At 37.6% G+C, this 16,378-nt stretch overlaps 1 protein-coding gene across 1 annotated transcript; it reads right to left on the reverse strand.

Annotated features, from left to right (window-relative positions):
- Window positions 1-7,059: 7,059 nt before the first annotated feature.
- Window positions 7,060-15,776, reverse strand: LOC149018112 (B3 domain-containing protein Os01g0723500-like). Its single transcript, XM_089153848.1, has 9 exons — window positions 15,601-15,776; window positions 14,246-14,750; window positions 13,993-14,171; window positions 13,341-13,614; window positions 11,406-11,491; window positions 10,913-11,147; window positions 8,510-8,617; window positions 8,255-8,433; window positions 7,060-7,341 (listed from the first exon to the last, which is right to left on the reverse strand). Exons 1-9 carry the CDS (start codon window positions 15,685-15,687, stop codon window positions 7,060-7,062), a joined length of 1,935 nt encoding a protein of 644 aa, XP_089009974.1. The 5' UTR covers window positions 15,688-15,776.
- Between the last annotated feature and the right edge of the window lie 602 nt (window positions 15,777-16,378).

Consider the following 16,378-nt stretch of genomic DNA (forward strand, 5'->3'; position numbering starts at 1 on the left):
ATTGTCCTCCATTTGTTGCCACTCCACCTTCCCCCTCTACTAGTGGTTACAAAAAGCATCATCCATCTATCATTATTTGCCAAATTTGTGATCGTCACAACCATAAAGCTCGTGATTGCTATCAACATTACAATCATGTTATTCAGGGTACGGCCAATGCTCGCCCCCTTTCTGCATGTTTCTGAACTTTTTGGTGGTACTATTGTAGATGAAACTTGGTATCTTGACTCTGTGGCTACACATCACATGACTAATGCCCTTGACAACCTTCAAATTGCTCACCCTTACATTGGTTCTGATCAGGTGTTAGTTGGTAATGTTGCAGGCTTGCTAATCACTCACACCGGTAAATTTTCTATTCCTATAAAGCATTCTCCCATTTTTCTAAATAAAGTTCTTCATTTTCCAACCATTAAGAAGGATTTATTATCAGTTTCCTAGTTTACTCGTGATAATAATGTCATTTTTGAGCTTCATCCTAATATGTTCTATGTGAAGGATCAAGCAACAGTGAATTGTCTTCTCTAGGGAACCGTTAGGAATGGGCTTTACTAGATACACTTGGGTGAATTTTCTCCACAGGCTTTATTTGGTGGACAAGCTTCTGTCTTCCAATGGAACTCCAGAATTAGACATCCTACTTTTAAATTAGTCCATAGCATTGTTTCTAAATTTCAATTAAAAGTTACTTCTGAGAAAGTTCAGTTTTTGTGTGATGCTTGTCAGAAGGGAAAGAGTCATAAACTCCCCTTCTTTTCTAATTCAGTTTTTAAAGCACCTTCGGATTTGATATATTCGGATATGTGCGGGGCCGTCTCCAATTACTTCTATTGATGGTTTTCGGTATTATATAATGTTTTGGATGCCTTTAGTAAGCACAATTGGCTTTATCCAATGCATTTGAAGTTTGAAATTGTTGGGATTCTTCAAAAGTTTAAGTTACTTGTTGAAAATTTATTTTCTCGATAGGTTAAAATATTGATAAGTGATTGAGGTGGAGAATATCGCCCTGTCTCTTGCCTTCCTTGTCTCCACATACATGAGAAAAATGGGGTTGTCGAGTGCCACCATCAACATATTGTTGAAACTAGCCTTACCTTATTAGCTTACTCCTCCTCGCCCTAGAAAATTTTGGAATTATGCTTATAAAATTGTAGTATTCTTATCAAGAGGATTCCTACTATTGTTTTGGGAAATGTTTCACCCCACTACAAACTCTTTAAAGTCCATCTTGATTATACCTCCTTAAGAGTTTTTGGTTGTACTTGTTATCCTTGCCTTCACACATAAACTAGAGCTTCGCTCTAGCATCCATGTATTTTTTGGGTAGAGTCCTCACCATTGTTGTTATCATCGTTTTAATCCTCGGAACAGGTAAACTCTTAATTTCCTAACATGTTATTTTTTATGAAAAGCAATTTACCTTTCACCATCAACCACCCACTGAGGTTACCCATCAATGTCAAGCACCTTTTACCTCTCTCCTTGGCCCTCCTCCTGTGTTCCCTAACTCACCCACCTCCACCACCTTCAATCCCACCACCCTCATCCCCACCCCTGGCCAAATCCCCATCCCTTGAGCCCCATGTCTCCCCTTCCTCTCTCACACCCGAATCCTCCCCTAGGCCCCAAGACTCCACCTCATCCTTATCCTCTCCTTCTTCGTTGGATCTCATCATTGATCTCCCTTACGATCCTGACCCTCCATCTCCTTCCTCACCTCCTCTAAACTCTTCTCTTAATACTCACCCCATGGTTACTAGCTCTAAAGCCCAACTTCTCCCTAGAGCCCTTCTTACATCTACCTCTGATGAAAGCCAGCTTGAGCCTACCTCTTTCACTATTACTAACAAATAACCTCACTGGAGAATGGCTATAGATGATGAATTTAATGCCCTCTTAAAGAATGACACCTGGTCTCTTGTTCCTCCTCCTACTCAGACTAATGTTATTGGTTACAAGTGGGTGTTTCGAATTAAAGGAAGAATGTTGGTGATTCAATTGAATGATACAAAGCACAATTGGTGGCTAAAAGGTTCAATCAACAGGAAGGTCTTGACTACAACGAAACTTTTAATCTTGTTGTCAAACCCACTACAATTAGACTAGTTCTATCTCTTGCTATATCCCTTTCTTTGCCTATTCGCCAACTAGTCATCCAAAATGCCTTTTTGCATGGCTTCCTTAATGAAACAGATTACATCAAACAATTGCTGACTCTCTTCATCCTGATTATGTTTGTCATCTTCACAGATCTCTCTATGGCCTCAAACAGGACCTCGAGCTTAGTCCGATCACCTTAGTTATTTTTTATTGAAATTTGGATTTGTGGGATCTAAAGCTGTATTCTCTTTTTCATTTATCATGGCATTTATGCTACCACTTTATATTTTAATCTATGTGAATGACATCATTATTACTCGGAGACTTGTTACTTTCTAAATTTATGACTTCTTTGTGCCTCTATGTTTGCTATCAAAGATCTTTGACTTTTCAAAGATCTTCGACCTTCATTTTCTTGGAATGTCGTTCTCCATTCTTTAATGGTCTTCATCTTTGTCAACGGTAGTACATTATTGATCTTCTTCACTGCCAACATGGGTGATTGCAGGTTTTTTGGGTCCTTTGCCTTGCTTGTTCCGGGGTGGTTCGGTCTGTCAACCCTCTTTCTCCTTCTACCCGATTGAGCAAGTTTTGGGGGGAGCTCATGGCCGATTTTACCTTGTGGAAGTATTGTGGGGGCACTTTAGTACGCTACCATGACTCAGACTCGACATCCAGCTTTGTCAACAAGGTGTGTTAGTTTATGCAAAGTCCAACTCTTGATCATTTATTTGTTGTCAAAAGGATTTTGTGTTACTTAAAGGGTACCATATCTCATGGAATTGTTATCATGCGGCAAATTCTCTAATAAACATTAATAGCCTTTTCACGAGTTGACTAGCTGGTTGTCCGACATTCGTAATACTTATCTACCAGGTGGTTAGTGTTGTTCTTAGGACCCAACATTGTATCTTGGAGTTCTTGAAAACAATCCATCAGTTCTATTAATAGTTCATAGTGATGGAGTCTGAATATCGAGCTTCGGTATTCTTAATGCTGCTGCTAAGCTCACTTGACTCGGTCTCTCCTCCACGAGCTCCATGTATTTACGAGTGATGCTCTAGTCCTCCGGTATATTTGTGCAACCTACCTCACAGCAAATCATGTTTTCCATGCTCGTACGAAATGTGTGGAGATTGACTTCCACTTTGTTCGTGATAAGGTTGCCAAAGGAGATCTTTAGGTTCATTTCTTATCATCTAAGGATCAACTGGTTGACATCTTCATCAAGCTACTCTCTACTCAATGTTTCACCACCTTGTTGGCCAACCTCAAGGTCATTTCACTTCCCTTGACTTTCGGGGGCGTATTAGGGATATTTCTAACAAACCACACTAAACCCTAGCCGCCACTTCCTTTCAAGCTTATGCATCTAGGGTTGCTTCTAAGATTTCCAAATTTGATCAAATTCCATTTACTACACTCTAAAGGGTCTTTACAAATGGTACTCACAAGGACTTTAGCCAATTCAAAGAAATGTTTGATAAAGATTACGGTTTCTATAAAACCCTAGTTAATATTTTATGTAATCTAAAACTCTTATTTTCATGTAAATCCAAACACTATAACTTAGGGAATCTAGATGATCATAACTACAAGAGTCCTAAAACATTGATGAACAAGGACTCTACCTATATATTAGAAGCCATGCACACAATGTAAAACATAGTTGATACATCAAAAACTCTCCTGTGAACGTAGGTTGAATTCAACTGAACTACATAAACTCTCTCTCTCACGATTCTAGCAGTTACCATTCAAAGTTGTGGTGGTGGCTGAGATGAATAAGCCATTATAGAGGAAGACAATGTCGTTTAGGCTGATACTATGTTAAGATTGAGTGGATATGGATTGGATAGATTTTTGTGGAAGGATACAAGATATAGAAACATAAAATGGAGCTATCACCTCCACATAATAATATAACCTACCAATCCTATGTAGACAAAATATAAAAACTACCTTATTAAAATCAATGACCATTGTACAAAGCAATAAAAAAATAAAAAAATCTAAGGTAAAATCAATATTACCATTACATGAATACACAATTGATCTATAATGACGGGGACAAAGCTAACGGCTGGAATCCATCGTAGAACGATGTCCAGTTTCCGGTGATTCTAAACCTATTGAGAAGGGGCCTTCGCACTATATTTGGAAAAGATAGCCAAAGAGACAGCAGCCTCACCGGACGGTGTGATATACAGCTTAGAGGTCGGTGAATCGCCTGAACCTTTTCCTTTTGGGTAAAACGTACAGTGAATAATACAGCAAGGGAATTAAGTGGGCTAGTAAGGATAATTAGGTCACTTCGGTGGGTAAATAATGGTATTTATGGCTGGGTCGACTCTTTCTCAAACAGTTCATCTGCATTTGGAAAACCATAATCCTGAAGATCGACTTTATCGTTCATTACCAAGACTTGACTTGGACAATTAATATACTTCGTAAAATCAATTTCTTGAACAGAAAAAAAGGTCAGCTGTGTTCCAACAAAATCCCATGTGATGTGAGTTCCTTTAATCAATCTGACGGACTTTATCAATATTGACCGCTTCCTCTCGTTTTTCCATCCATTTTATCAAATGTTGTTTAAGCCGAGAAGGAAGAATGGGTGAGAATGAGATTAAATGGTTAACTTCATACCATTGCATTGATTAAATTATCAATGACATGAGTCATGCTGATCTTGCGTGGGTTTATTGTGATGATACTTACCTATCAAGAGAAAAGTAAAATAGGGAACTCCATTTTCTATTTTGCAGAATTCAGCCACCGCAGATTCAGAAAAAAATTATTTCTACCACAACTCAAACACAAGCCTGTGATGGAATCAAGGTGACGCGAGAAGTTAGAACTGGAAGTTGGCGGTACAAGGAGTTGTCAATTTCTATTTAGAAATGAAGGGTTGATTTTCAAAGACGCGTTCTCAGAGAAACAAGTGGGACTATTAATATTCTTCATGAATTTTTACTTTTCTATAGTTGATTATTTCTTCTCTTAACACCTCTTCCCACAGCCTATATAAACCCTATTTCAGTTCTGTCCCAGGAGGCCAAGACACAGCATCGTTTGTTTCCTTATCTTCCTCTACTGTCTCTAAAATAAGCTAGCTTTTTCTTTTTAAACAGTGAACAGTGCTCCACATTCTTCTCTATTCACTATATCATTGTGAAAAAAGCATGGACATTGAACAAGCAATGCCTGGAAAGACCAATTGGCATCCAAAGGCAGACCTTCATTACCATGATAAACATTTTATGATGACCAACAGTTTGTCTGTGAGAAGCAGCATTGTGGACTTTGATGATGCCCATATCCATCGATCGGAGTACTTTGGCATGCATGAGATGGGAGTAACCAAAAATGACACTGCAGAGACCAAATTCGAATGGTAATTTGTTAAAATTGCTTGACTAGGCCTAGCAATCGATCAATTGATGTCAGAAATTGGGGAAAACATTGGGAGTTTTCTAGATCTAAAACCAAATGCATGTTCTCTGTACCTAGGAGAGTATTGAAGTATTAAAACTGTGATTACATCAGTAAATAAGCCAATTGGGATTTCACCCAAGGGGAAGTGCAAAATGGAATCTTAGATACTGGGATTGGATTAGAAGCTAATATATGGGAAATTGTACCCCTGAAAGGTTGTAGGAATGGTGAACCTTTTTGGGGAAACTCATAGAATTGGGGGAAGAGGAAAACCCAAAATCCAAATTGGATTTCTAACAACAAAGGTGATTGATAGGCTAGTCCATGTTGCAATGACCGACTAGTTTTCAAAGCATTGACTAGCTATGCATACTGATAGAAATAGGAACTGTAATTGGTGAACAACTTACCCTACAAGACCACTAACATGTGTACATTATAATTTGGGATTGGGACAGCAGACAAGTTCTTGAACCCGATAGTGGAACATCATTTGCATTGAGCCAAACACTAAGGCAAGGTAAGGGAATTTGGATGGTATTTTAGGAATAAGAATGCATCCAATTTACAATTTTTGCCCCTTGTATGTTGTTGCATGTTTGAATGCTATACTATAGTAGGTCATGCATTCATGGGTTGCATACAAGTGGCTGGTTGTGATATGGTTGATTTATGCATTTTGACTTACTCAACTTATGTCTTATGGTTCATTGAATGGAAATGACATGTGGGGTTATAAAATGACATTCAAATGATATACAGGGGTTTTGGCTATGGCCATTACCTCCAACTACGCATGCATCTGCACATGTTCATACATCATAATATATCCATTTATCCATACAGATGCATTGGTTAGGACATACCCTAAGTGCTACCACCCTATCAATGGGGGTACTGAGGTTGATAACCTATATTGTCAAGTAATGGTATCGTTGGGTGCCCAAAAGACAAAGGGAAAATTGTGAGGTGATACCAAGTTCACTAGTGTACCATCAATGTCATACCAACAGTAGCTAAGTCTTGAGGTATGGCATAGGGTTGTAAGGGGTACTCATCCAACAATAGTGGTGTCTTGAGGATCAATACTCCTAGAATTGTGGGGGGATACCAAACCAACAGGAGTGGGTGCTTGAGGAATTGTATTGCTTAACCATGGATAGCACTACAAGGAGAAGACCTTGCATTTGGCTAGGCAAATGCAAATCCCTAGCATGCACAAGTCCTATAGAAAGGTCATGCCTTTTACTTTTAGAGGATGGAAAGGATAATGAAAACTGTGGATAAGTTGATGAGTGATACGGAACCAAGAGACTCATAAACCATGGTCATGGTGCGGAGCGTGACGTTGCCTCAAACACCCTATCATTGAGTGAATGATATGGATGAGTGTGGCCCTCCTATAGAGGATTAAGTACTGTGTGTTTATACATGGTAAGAAGCAAAGTTAGAGACTAGCACATGGATAAATGTATTACTTGTTTGGGGGGGGGCCAAATGTTCACCAATAACAAAATTTTATTTACCCGAACTGCCAAGTACGACCACTTCTTCAACAACACGGACAATTGATACTTTGAATGCAATCTCATCCACTTTCAAAAGCTCAAAGACACAGCAATCGCCATCTTCAAGCATGTTTTCTCGAACAAATGTGTTCCAACCCCCACTTAGTAAGGCTTTAATTTTTCTGTTGTGAAAACATAATTGACTGAACCATGTTCTCCCATTTGGAAGCTGAAGTGTTACATTGTGTGCTCCCTCCCTAAAATGTTCCCTGGCAAATTGAAGCGGAACATTCTACACAAGAAGGAAATGCATTACAAATTTAGAAGCATCATACTTAAAATGAAGGTACTCTGCCTTGTCCTAACTTGAAAATGGGGCACATGTGTGTATGGAGATGGCCAAGCAAATAAACTGTCAAAATTTTAAAGTAAATGAGCTTAAAACCCGTTGCACAGAGAGGATAGTTTATCACGACCATGTAGGTCGCACTTTCACAATTAGAAACGTAGTTAATAATGTCCTATGCTGAATAATGAGAACTTTTTTGGACCAAACAATGACTCCCTGCTTCGTTTTACAAAAAGACAGCTGTTGTCCACTGAGATTTCAACCGAACAGCAAGGGTCTAAACCCTCATTTGCTGCTGGTTCTGTTTGAGAAGATCCTGAAGACTAGCCCAAACACTGGTTTACATCGGATCATTCACAGCTGGACATGTAGGGGGACAAGAGCAACTTAGAGAAGCAGGGACATGGTGCAAAAGAAGATCGGGGAGCAGCCACAGCCACAGCCACACAATAGCAAGTCCAAAATTCTACAGAGAATGTGGTCCACACAGAAAGAAAGGATTAGAGAATGCGAGGCCGGTAGTTAGGAATGTTACTGTTATATTGAGAGGAAGGAAGGGAGCAAGAGTAAGCAAGAAGTGAGTAACAGGCAAGTTGCAGTGAGAGACTTGGCTCTCTGGTAGGGAGTAGGAAAAGGGTGCTCGCCTGTGAAGCTGTTAGTCTCTGTAAAGCATCCCTACCGTCAACGAAAGAACCATTTTCAATCTTCTATCCTATTCTGTGTGGCATGTGTATGCTGTGAATGGGGTGTTTGTGCTTGTGAGTGTGGTGTGATTTAGCTAAGGCAACCCAGGGTCTTAACAGTATGCATAAAGCAGTGCAACTCATTTTCCATATTCAAAAGTAAAGGAGCATACCAATCCCTTAATCAAATAGGATGGTTGCATCACGACCATGAAGGACGGCTTTTCAGTTTTTAACATTTGAGCTAACTGTTTTGCCTTTTCTCTTTCCTGTGTTGTTATTGGCCTTCTCGCCCTCTTAGCTAATGGAGTTCTCAAATGGTCATCCTTTTCCACAAGAAATGTGCCTTCCCCTGCATTTTATCAAGTTAATAATCAGAATGTAACAGCTGCAATAAATGACATCATTTTTCCAAAAAAATGAGATACCTTCTTTCGTTCTGCCTTTTCTCGCTCGGTTTAGTTCCCACGCATTAGTAAGTTCTTCCATCTGATCTTTGTTTTTCAATCCTTTCCTTCTACAAGCCCACTGGGTTTAGATGTTGATCTAATTGATGCAGGTCTATTTCCCATCCTGAAAACGAAACAGAAAAACAAAACTCACCATCCTCCAGAACGGATAAGCGCAGCACAAACACTTACTAGCTTGCCATTGCGGATGTTTGGTTCAAGGATGACTTTGAAGAAATGGGTTCTTCTTAGTTCTCGCCCTCTGCTCTCCAGTGGCTCTTAGCAGTCTAACCGTTCAACACAAAGTGAGAAAGTAGAACGAAAAAAAAAGAACCTAGTACAAGCAGCAGGGGCAATATTTTGTCTTTCCAACCTATCTTGCCAATTTAGGATGATGATGCGAGACATTTTCACAACTCTGAACATCTTTATCCCAGAAAAAAAGACACTGAACAAATCGTAAACATGATTCTTGGGAGCTAGTAGCTATGATTTCTGGGAACCCTAAACCCAATTGTTTCCACAGTTACCAGAAACCCAGGTAGCATTTTCCATTTGCTTTATGCAACTGTGCCATACTGAGCATTGTTTTGTTTCACTACCAAAACAGGAAGTTACAGGTGTTAGACGGTCTGGTTCGACTTTGTGCTTTTCTGATGGTAGAAACCAAAATCAAAACCGTTTATACCAAAACATTTCTCACAATCAAAATCTGGGCTGCCTCGAACTGCTTCGATTACTTGGTTGTTGGATCTTTGTAATTCTGACACCTTGTCATTTCCCTGTTCTTTGAAATGAATGTTGGTTTACCAAAAAAAAAAAAAAAAAAAAAACTGCTTCGATTAATTGGTTTTTAGATGGTTTCATCTGACAGTTTTGACCGACAAGTATGACAATGTTATGAAGCATTGGCTCGGATTGACGGATTGAAGAATTTGTCCATGGGTCTATTGGTAAAATAACTGTGCTGCAAGCCTGCCACAAGAATTATTTGTCTTTTTTTGTTTTTATTTCCTTTTCTTTGGAGAGGATTTTAAATCCATTGTTCAACTTTAATTTTCTTTTGTTTGTTTTTTTGCCCAAAACATCAAAACACTACAGTTTTTGTTTTTCGTTTGTTGTTGTTGTTTGAAAGATATAAATCATATAAGATAGGGTAAAATTTATCATATTACAAAGGTCTTGACACCGATAGTTTCAAAGATAAAAAGACACATTTATCCCTATTGAATGTTAACTAAGTTTCAAAAAAAATAAAAAATACATATAAAAGAGTCAATATTTAGAATTAATCTACTTCCATTGGGAGACATTTTAAAAATTTACTTTATCAAGGATTCAAGATGTGCTTGAATATGAAAAACTTCAAGTTCTACTAGAGTTAAGTCAAGTTTTACAATTTGAATATGCCTTTCTTTTAGCGTTTGAAATAAAGAAAAGTAATATATAAAAAGTTTGAAAATACAATACCTACTGATTCATCACTTAACCTTATTATTCGAAAAGTAATGTTATGGTTGTTAAATACTTAAATAATTCAAAACACAGGTGGTATAAATGTAATAAGATAAATTTCAAAGAGTGTAAATGTAATTATTTATCAATACATGAGGTATAAATGTAATTTCTCTATAAAATAAAGTAAGAATGTTACCATTAACAATTTTAAAGGACAAATAAAGTTTATGATCTTTATTGACACCCCACAAATAAAATTTGAGATCTGCTCCAGAAGAGAAGAGAAATGATACTGTCTATGATCAATTTTACATTCTTTGTGGTATACCTGCTACAGAGAGGAATTCAAGTCATTAACATCTCCTTTCTAGCCAAGTAACCAGTTAACTTGCCATTATATCAGAAACTATCCCAGTAATACTGATTCGCACAATATGACAGTGGCTCAAACTATCCACTTCTAACTATCATTGCATAATAATCCAGTTCATGGTCTCTATGGCCATCTTTGGAGCTTTACATAACATTTATATCCTTAACAGACACAGTAACTGATAGACAGGGTTTGCATATTTTCAGTCAACTATTCATGCCTGTACTCAGCATACCTTGCAATAAAGTAATTTTGTAAATCTAAAAAGTGTGAAATTACACTACAGATTGAAAGACTTTTAAATCTCCTTTCTCTGAAAACTGATGTGGGCATATTTGAGAGCAGGAAAAAAAAAGAGAGGTATTATGCATCAAGTAGATTTGATAAGCCATGAAATGTTTAATTTGTAGGGGGTTAAAGAAAATGAAACATAAACAGAAAACAAGGGATTTGTATGACTCAAAATTCAAAATAATTGTCATTTTCACATCAGTTACTTCAGAGACTACATTTTACTCGGTCACATGGTTATACCAACAATAATCAGTGGCTTTTGAAAATTGAAAACTTTAAAACACTACTTTTGTTCTTAAGAGGCTCAAGAACACAGATATCTCCCTCTTTAATATCATTCTTATTTGCGAAATCAGTCCGGCCAGCACCAAGCTTATAATGGCCATGTTCCTTACTGCACCTGATATACCATTTTCTTCGTTCTGTATCTTGAAGCCTGACTCTTTGAAAGTTATTTGTCGAATTCCTTTCGACAAACATGGTTTTTAAAATCTGCAGAAGAAAGAAGATACAATTAACGCCTCATATAAAAGCAACACTAGACGTCTGCTGGGATCTTCCAATTCTCAACTATATATATGGAAGCCTTTGGCCAACACTCTGAAGTCTATGTTTTGTTCACGAAGCATAATAAGTTTCCAAGACTATATGAAGTCGTTAAAGGAGCCTCTGAAACTATTCTAACAGAAGAATGTCTGGAAAATTGAATAAAATGTTAATCAACATTAAGATTCTCAGTTAGGAGCTTACCACATAATTTCCATTAGCATAAGAGGGATGCAAGTAAACCTCAAAGAAAGGTTTTTCAGACTTGAAACACCTTGCTTCTCCAGTAACTGTAGAGAACAAATGACCATTAGCTCCAGGCATGATTGCATATTTATATTGCAGGAGAACCAACTGTAGGAACAAATGACCATTAGCACCAGGCATGACTGCATATTTATACTGCAGGGGTTTGTGACTTAGTTGTCATTGTTTCAATTCCACGGGTAGATATCTAGTTATCTATATATCTATAAACATATATAGTGGCCTGCTGTTGATAAGGTTATTATTAACTATTTAACTGTTATACTTGTCTTAAATTCTTGTACCCCAAGTGGGGTTTGGACCTATGGTATGAACTGACCTTATGGGTTTAGGTGAGTGGTTCCACTGCAGTTTTGGTGTTTTTGAGAGATATTCCATTTTAACTTTCTTCTATTGCACAGTGAAATGTCTTCAGCTTCAACCATGGAAATACATGTTGCATTAGCATGTCTCTGTTTTCATTTCTTTTTGTATTTCCTAAAGGGTTCGTTCTAACATTAAATCCTATTTTGATAGCTCTTTTCTGCTTCTTATTCATATTCTGGTTCTTCTTCACCGTTGATCTTAGTATTACAAGAACCTGAGAAACACTCATCAATAACCTAAGACTGTTCTTCTCTGTTCTTACATATAGATAAAATAAGGGATTTTTTTCATCTGAGACAAATAATCTGTGGTGCTAATATATCCACAGTTCTTTAAAATCATTACCTATGGAACAACGTTTCTCAAGCTTCTGGATCTTGAAAAGGTAAACTTGACACCCAACAGTTAGAAGCAAACTACAGTGTGGCTCGTCCTATAACTCAGGCTGAACACATTGCTTTGCACATGCAGTGTTTGAGAAAAAGTGGCTAAAAGTTCCTGTAATGTGTGATCTACTGTCAACAATCCATTCTTACAAGAACAAACAACACATTGAGGTTGACCACCAATTGTGAGAGATGGTGCAATAGGAAAGTTGACCTCTATTCCCTTTGCTTACTCATGACGAACTGGAGGTTATCTCCACAAGACCTTGTTTTGACTCTTCTTGTATTTTTATTTTTTTTTGGATGAATAAAGAATTCATTACCAAATGAAAGGAGGGGGAAGGGGGACCTTGAAGACTTGCTTGTTTTGAATGTTGTTCCAAGCTAGGAATAACCGAATAAGTAATATTTACGCAATATGCTCCTACACTTAAAAAGATCACAACATGCTCTTCACTAAGGTTGTTGCTAAGACCTCAAGATATTCCTAAGCTTAGAAGGTGACTTCATTCTTATGAATTACAGTGTTAATTCATTCTTATGTCCCTATTCTTCCTTTGGTTCTTTCTCTTTTCACTGAACTAAAAGTTTCAGAGCTTAGGCTGTGACTCTTTCTCGGCCTTATATCTAAACCATTTTATAAGTCACCATCACCAGGCAGCATCCATGATTGTGACCAGTAACTACTTCACAATTCAGGGAAAAGGACACAAGTGCAGTTAGAACCATCAGCATCCTCTCATCAAAACCAACTAATAAGTTCCAACTACAAGTTTTCAACTGATATACTACATCTCTAACTTGGATCTAGTGTCTATAACTTTTTTGGGTGAAATAACAAATATAATATAAACACCCTGAAGGGAAAGAAAGAAGGTACAGAGGGGGAAGAGAGGGGGAGGGAGAGGCCAGAACAGATCTACTAATTCTTTGATTCCAGTTAGTAAGAGGGACTAAGAACGCCTGGCAGAAAATGAAGAGCTATCAACACCCTAGGTAAAAAAATTATGCCTGTAACCACTCTGTTTGTGTGTGTGTGTTTCACCCTATTTGAATAACAAAAAATACACAGTTCAACAATATGGGGGAAAGAAATCACCAGTGACAAAATTTTACTTACCAAAACTACAAAGTAGGACCACTTCTTCAACAACACGGAATATTGACACCTTAAACTCAATTTTTCCCACTTTCAAGAGCTCAAAGACACAAAAATCTCCACATTGCAGCATGTTATCTTGAACAAATGTGTTCCAGCCCCCACTTAGGAGTGCTTTGATATCCCGATCTTGAAAACAGAACCGGACATACCACTTTCTCCCATTAGGAAGCTGGAGTATGATATTGTGTGCTCCCTCTTTGAAATGTTCTCGGGCAAATGCAAGCGGAAGATTCTATGCAAACAAAGAGAACAACATTACAACCTTAAGAGTATCATGATTTCCAGCTGCAAAAGAAATGCTCTTTTGCACCAAATGATGCTATAGACATCATCTTGACTTGGGAAACAGGGCACATATATGTAGGCAGAAGGTAATGCAAATCAATTTCCAAATTTCAATTCAAGGGAGCCTACCAGCCCCATTTTGAAGATGGAATAGTTTAACTATGACCATGAAGGTATGCTTTCATACTTTAATATAAATTAGCAATATCCTCATCCAGATAAGGAAAACCTCTTTTGCACCAAATGATGTTCGGGAACTTATATGGCTGTGCACAAAGCAATGAAAGCCAAATTTCCAAATTTATAAGTAAAAGCTAGAGCATACCAATCCCTTGACCAAGTAAGATGGTTTCATGACGACCATGAAGGAAGGCTTTTCAGTTTTTAACATTTGAGCTAAGAATTTTTCCTGCTCTTTTTCTAGTGTTGTTAGTGGCCTTCTTGTCTTCTCAGCTAATGGTGTCGGGATATGCTCCTTGTGTTTCACATAGAATATATCTTCACCTGCATATTTTGTCAAGTTAGATAAGAAGGAGAATTGCCATAAATGCCATCACTTAATCACAAAATTCAGATACCTTCTTTACTTCTGTCTTTTTTAACTTGACTTAGGTTAGACCTATAAGGTAGCCCTTGCATCTTCCTTTGATAGTTCTGTTTCATTCTTTCCAATCTACAAAACCCTCTAGGTTCAGATGTTGATCCAACTTCATAAGTTGATGCACGTTTTTTTCCCAAAACGAATTGGACTCCTCGTACTCTTTTTTTTCTTTCTAGTGTCGAACCTTTATTTGAAAGATTCGACTGTCCAGCAGTATCAACACTTTGAGGATACTTGACCTCAAAACCAGCAACATTTAATATAACAACTGAGAAATTCAAACTGCCATCATATTTAAAAACTACAAAATGACCAACAGATATATTGTAATACTTCAAGAATTCTCGCCAACCATTAGTTAACCAAACTGCTCCATCAAGGTTTTCTAACTTTACAGACCACTGTCTACCATCAAGAACCTTGAGGGTTGCAACATCAGGGAGCTCTCTTCCTAAATTTCTCACAAATTCCACCGGGATCTCCTACAGGTAAACATAATTTATTTCAAGTTGCCTTCAAAAATGATTTGAAGAATAAAAACTAATAAGTACAGAGGCTGCAAGGATCATCTCTAACTGAGTTCTATATAAAGCAGAAAGCAAGTATGTAAGACATATATATTCTTGAAGCTAACTGTAATGACACCTAATCAAAAGACAGTCCTTGATTTTCTTCTTAAGGTGGACATTTGAATCATGGATTAAATAATGGCATCAATTAATCACAATGAAGCACCATGGAGGACAGTCAGGAGCCATGACTTAAGAGCACCCACCATCTTATCAGAAACACAAACAGAAGTAATTTTAATATGAAAATAATGTAAAGCATGAGCTAAAACCTACAGTTGTCTCTGCAATATGAAAATATAGAAACACATAAAAAAATTGAAAAAACGATAGGCTCCGGAGAGGCTATTTCTAGGAATTTGAACTCATGTCCATGTGTTCAACAAGTGAATTCATGACTAATACACAAAGCACGATGTTCTTTTGACAAAACCATGCCTCACAATCACAGCAAGCTCCTGAACCTTGAACATTTACTATCAGGAACTCAATTTTTCCAATTACTTTATACATGCAAAACTAGTTCTAAATAATAAATATAATTCTTCACACATCAGACGAAAATTCTTTCTCTTGTTTCTGTCTAAATACAAGCCCTAAACAATTTTCCCTAGTGTTAGCATCGATTGGAATAGAAAATCAAAAAAACAGGTGGGGGGTTATTTCACTAGTAATTCTCATTTGCTACTGAGCCAAACCAGAGAATGACCATATCAATAGAACCATGGAAGGAGAGAGAGAGAGAGAAAGAGAGGACACTTACGATCCTTCCATCGCTGATGCTTGGTTGAAGGATCACTTTGAAGAAACGGGGTATCCTGGCTTGAGAACTTCGCCTGAGCCTCTGCATATTTCACCAGTCGGGCGGTCCAAACACACAACGAGAGAAACAAGTTAAAACCTGATAAAAACACAAGGTTGTGGTGCTCTCTTCAAACATTCATGGCTTTCAAACCTGTAGTTATAGAGAGTTCTGAAGACACTGAACCGAATCAAATAGACTCTGAACCGAATCAGTAATCTCCTCTTCAAGTCGCTGTTCGTCTGCAACTCTGCATTGTACATGATGTTGTACATTTGTACTGTTCCAATAGATGGACAGCGCAAAGGAGATTTTCCTGATCTTTTTCCAAGTCCTCCACCATTCGAAGAGGACCTGAGGGAAGCTCCCTGCTGTGTGCAGAGTCAATTCTGTGAACACAAGTACGGGGACCATTTCTTCGACCGTTGGTTCTATTGATATTGTATCAACTGGTATGTATGTTACAGAAAGAAAAAAATTCGATATGTATCTATTAGTTATTTATCCAAAGAAAATGTCTCGATTGTATAATTAAAGAAAATCATGATGCTTATTGCACATCTCCTGTCTTGCAAGCAAGAGTGCAAGCCTATTTGCCATTTTCCATTCAAGCCCTTTCTCGGAGTCTTGTAATTCTGAGGCCTTGGATTCTTTTTGAAAAAATTATTATATTATCAATTTTTGGGTGAAAATAATAATAATATTAAGACATAAATATAGAAGGTTGTGTAAGTAAATC

The sequence above is a fragment of the Hakea prostrata genome, chromosome 4, assembly GCF_041222555.1.
Source record: "Hakea prostrata isolate BN-2017 chromosome 4, UWA_Hpros_2, whole genome shotgun sequence".
Classification (NCBI taxonomy): domain Eukaryota; kingdom Viridiplantae; phylum Streptophyta; class Magnoliopsida; order Proteales; family Proteaceae; genus Hakea; species Hakea prostrata.